This window comes from Nyctibius grandis, chromosome W, assembly GCF_013368605.1.
Source record: "Nyctibius grandis isolate bNycGra1 chromosome W, bNycGra1.pri, whole genome shotgun sequence".
Classification (NCBI taxonomy): domain Eukaryota; kingdom Metazoa; phylum Chordata; class Aves; order Nyctibiiformes; family Nyctibiidae; genus Nyctibius; species Nyctibius grandis.
The window spans coordinates 21496034-21498805 of record NC_090694.1 but is presented as its reverse complement, the minus strand read 5'-3'; the positions used below and the strand labels follow the sequence as shown (position 1 = coordinate 21498805).

General features: G+C 55.4%; 1 protein-coding gene across 1 annotated transcript; it reads right to left on the bottom strand.

Moving 5' to 3' along the window:
- Positions 1 to 268: 268 nt before the first annotated feature.
- LOC137675801 (phorbol-12-myristate-13-acetate-induced protein 1-like) lies at positions 269 to 719 on the bottom strand. Its single transcript, XM_068422026.1, has 2 exons — positions 668 to 719; positions 269 to 381 (listed from the first exon to the last, which is right to left on the bottom strand). Exons 1-2 carry the CDS (start codon positions 717 to 719, stop codon positions 269 to 271), a joined length of 165 nt encoding a protein of 54 aa, XP_068278127.1.
- Between the last annotated feature and the right edge of the window lie 2053 nt (positions 720 to 2772).

Below are 2772 nucleotides of genomic sequence, written 5' to 3'. Positions count from 1 at the left end.
GTCTTCTCAGACTAGGCTGAAAGGCAAGTTCCATCTTGCCCCAAGTCTCCCCATCGCTATCTTTTTTTCCACCTGGCATTCATACGCCAATATTGCTGTAACATTCTTCAAAGAAATCATGTTGCAACAGCCATCCTTCAGTGGCTACAGGCAGCAAAATACAACGCAAAGAGCTTTCTTCGTCTCCTAGTGTCAGTGAAGTCTCTTGTTCCAAATCAACAAAGCCAAGGTCTTCCCTGCTTTTCAGAGCACCGTGTCCGAGGGGAGCTCACGTTTCCGGGCAGAATAGCTTTGTTAGGAAGTTCAAGATCTTCTGCCGCAGGTCCCATTTGTCGCCTATCCTGCGCAGCTGCAGGGCGCACTCCGCCACCACCTCCCGTTCTGCAGAGCACACACACGGCCGTCAGCCACCCATATTTGGTTTTAATTCTAATGAGATCTTGGCAATTTTGTAAATAAGGCCGCTTTTTTCTCAATATTAACCCCCCCCCCCACTACGAGCAGCGGCTGTGCCCCCCGCCCCCGCGTTCACACGGGCGGCCGCAGCCGCATCCTGCCGCCCGCGGCACGGCGAGTGCTGCCCCCGCTCCGGGTGCTGAAGCCGGCGGGCAGCGGCCCGGGCGGAGAAGCGCCCCCCCATCACCTCGCTCCTTTCACCCTCCGGTACCTGCCGGAGCGGCGGGCGGCGCGGCCTTGCGCAGGGTCCTGCCGGGCATCATCGCGGCGGCTGGGTATGGCACGGCTCGGCGGCGGCAAGAGAGAGCGGGCGGGCGGGGCAGAGCGGAGCGCGGCCCTAAGAACGGCGGCGCGACGGGGCTTTCCTCGCGCCGTGACGTGGGGAAAGCGCGCGGGAATCCCGCCCCCTCGCCAGGCAGGCGGCGGCGTGCCGGAGCGCGCCCCGGGCGGCGCGCGGCCGGGACGCGGGCGGGTGCCGGGCCCCGGGGACAGCGCCTCCGCTGCGGGACAAAAAGGAATGACGGGACGGGGTGTGCTTGAACAAGAGGAGATAGAGGGATGGGGTGTGCTTGGGGGAGAAGAGGTGGAGGGATGGGATGTGCTTAGGGAAGAGGAGATGGAGGCATGAGATGGGCTTGTGGTGGGCCAGGAGGGGTGGAGGGATGGGGTTTGCACCTTCTGGGCAAGAAGAGGTGGAGGGGTGGGGTGTGCTTGTGCTGGACAAGGAGAGATGGGAGGGTGGACTGTGCTTGTGGTGGTGGTTCAGGAGAGATGGACAGGGTTGTGCTTGCACTGAGGAAGAGGTGGAGGGATGGGGTATGCTTGGACAAGCAGAAGCAAGGGATGGATTGTGCTTGTGGTGGGCAAGAAGATATGGATGGATGGATGGATGGATGGATCTGCTTGCTCTTAGTCAGGAGATGCTCCTGACACAGCACTGTGTTATTATGCAAGGTGATGGTGACCTTGGCCTCAAACAAGTCGTAGAGAAACGAGCTGGTCCGTATCATGTGCCATTTGCAACTTAGGGCCTCCCTCCTGCTGCTGGATCCTCCCCGTGGCAGCGCAGTGCCCACATGACGTGTTGCTGGCTGACATGTGCCGGGACATGCTTACCTGTGCTTGCTGTCATTTTAGATGATGCTTTTTGCAAGAAACGAACTGGAATTATAAAGTCGCCCTCATGACTTTGTGATTGTTGCACATTGTTGGGAGAGCTGCCAGTGATATATGAGTCACTCATCTGCCTCCTGTCTCTCAGAAAGTTGATATTTGGTGCGGTGGCACATAGGATGGACTTTTGTTTTTAGGGGAAAATGAAAACAGTTTGACATAAAGGGAACACAGACGGGCCAGACATAACAAAGAACTGATTTGTGGCTGAAAGCCAGTAAATGCCCACCTCTTCTCATCAAAACACAGCTTCAAGTAGGAAAAGACACTGCGGTATAATACAGACCCACAAGGGGTGGTCAAGAAGCTCCTTTCTGTGGGATCAGAGCCTCTGAAGTCAAGTGTCTAGAAACGCTGATGACTTTGAAGTCTATTAGAAGAGGAAACTTTCACCAGTTCAGCTCAGAAACCCTTTACCCTGCATATGTGCTGGAAGCGATGGCACACCTGAAACAGGGCTGTGATTTCTCTCCCTGCGTAGCAAACCTCAGCCCCTGGCAGAAGGCAGCCAGCACAGTGGTGCTGTGGGGCTGGCATGTGGGAGAGGCAGTGATGCCGGCTCGTGGATAGGGCATTTCTCAGGGTGAGATGTCCAAACGAAGGCTACGGCTGGATGAGGCTTTTGCATGGCCATTCCCAAGACAGTGGCTGGGCTGCAGTGGGCGCTGGCTCTGGTGGCATCCTGCAGTGTGCTCTGCTGGTTTGTGACCTGGCACCTGGTGTCAGAGCACTTTAAGTTGACCACAGAGGATTTTTTTGAGAAGGTATTGCCTTCATCCCTCATCCTTTGGTATAAAACCTATATGGCATGTAGGCTTATTTGCTTGACTTAATGCGTTTAGGGTAATTTTTCAGCTGTGTGAACGCTCTTGTTTGTAACCCAGACCCGTTCAGGGAGAGCTGCCCTTTGACCGTATCATTCCTGTTACATTAAGAAACTGTTTCTTCAAAATAAGTCTGTTGGGTTTTAGATGGCAGGAAGGCAGGTAAACAGCTCAGGAGCATGTCAGGCTGCGTGATGTGTCATCCCTCGCAGTGGAGGTGTTGTGGTCTTAAGCACGTGATGCTCAGGGCTGCATCTCATGGCCATAACATGGGCTGAGTGAAGCCTGATGGCTGCTCTGTAAATCACAACAGCCCCTC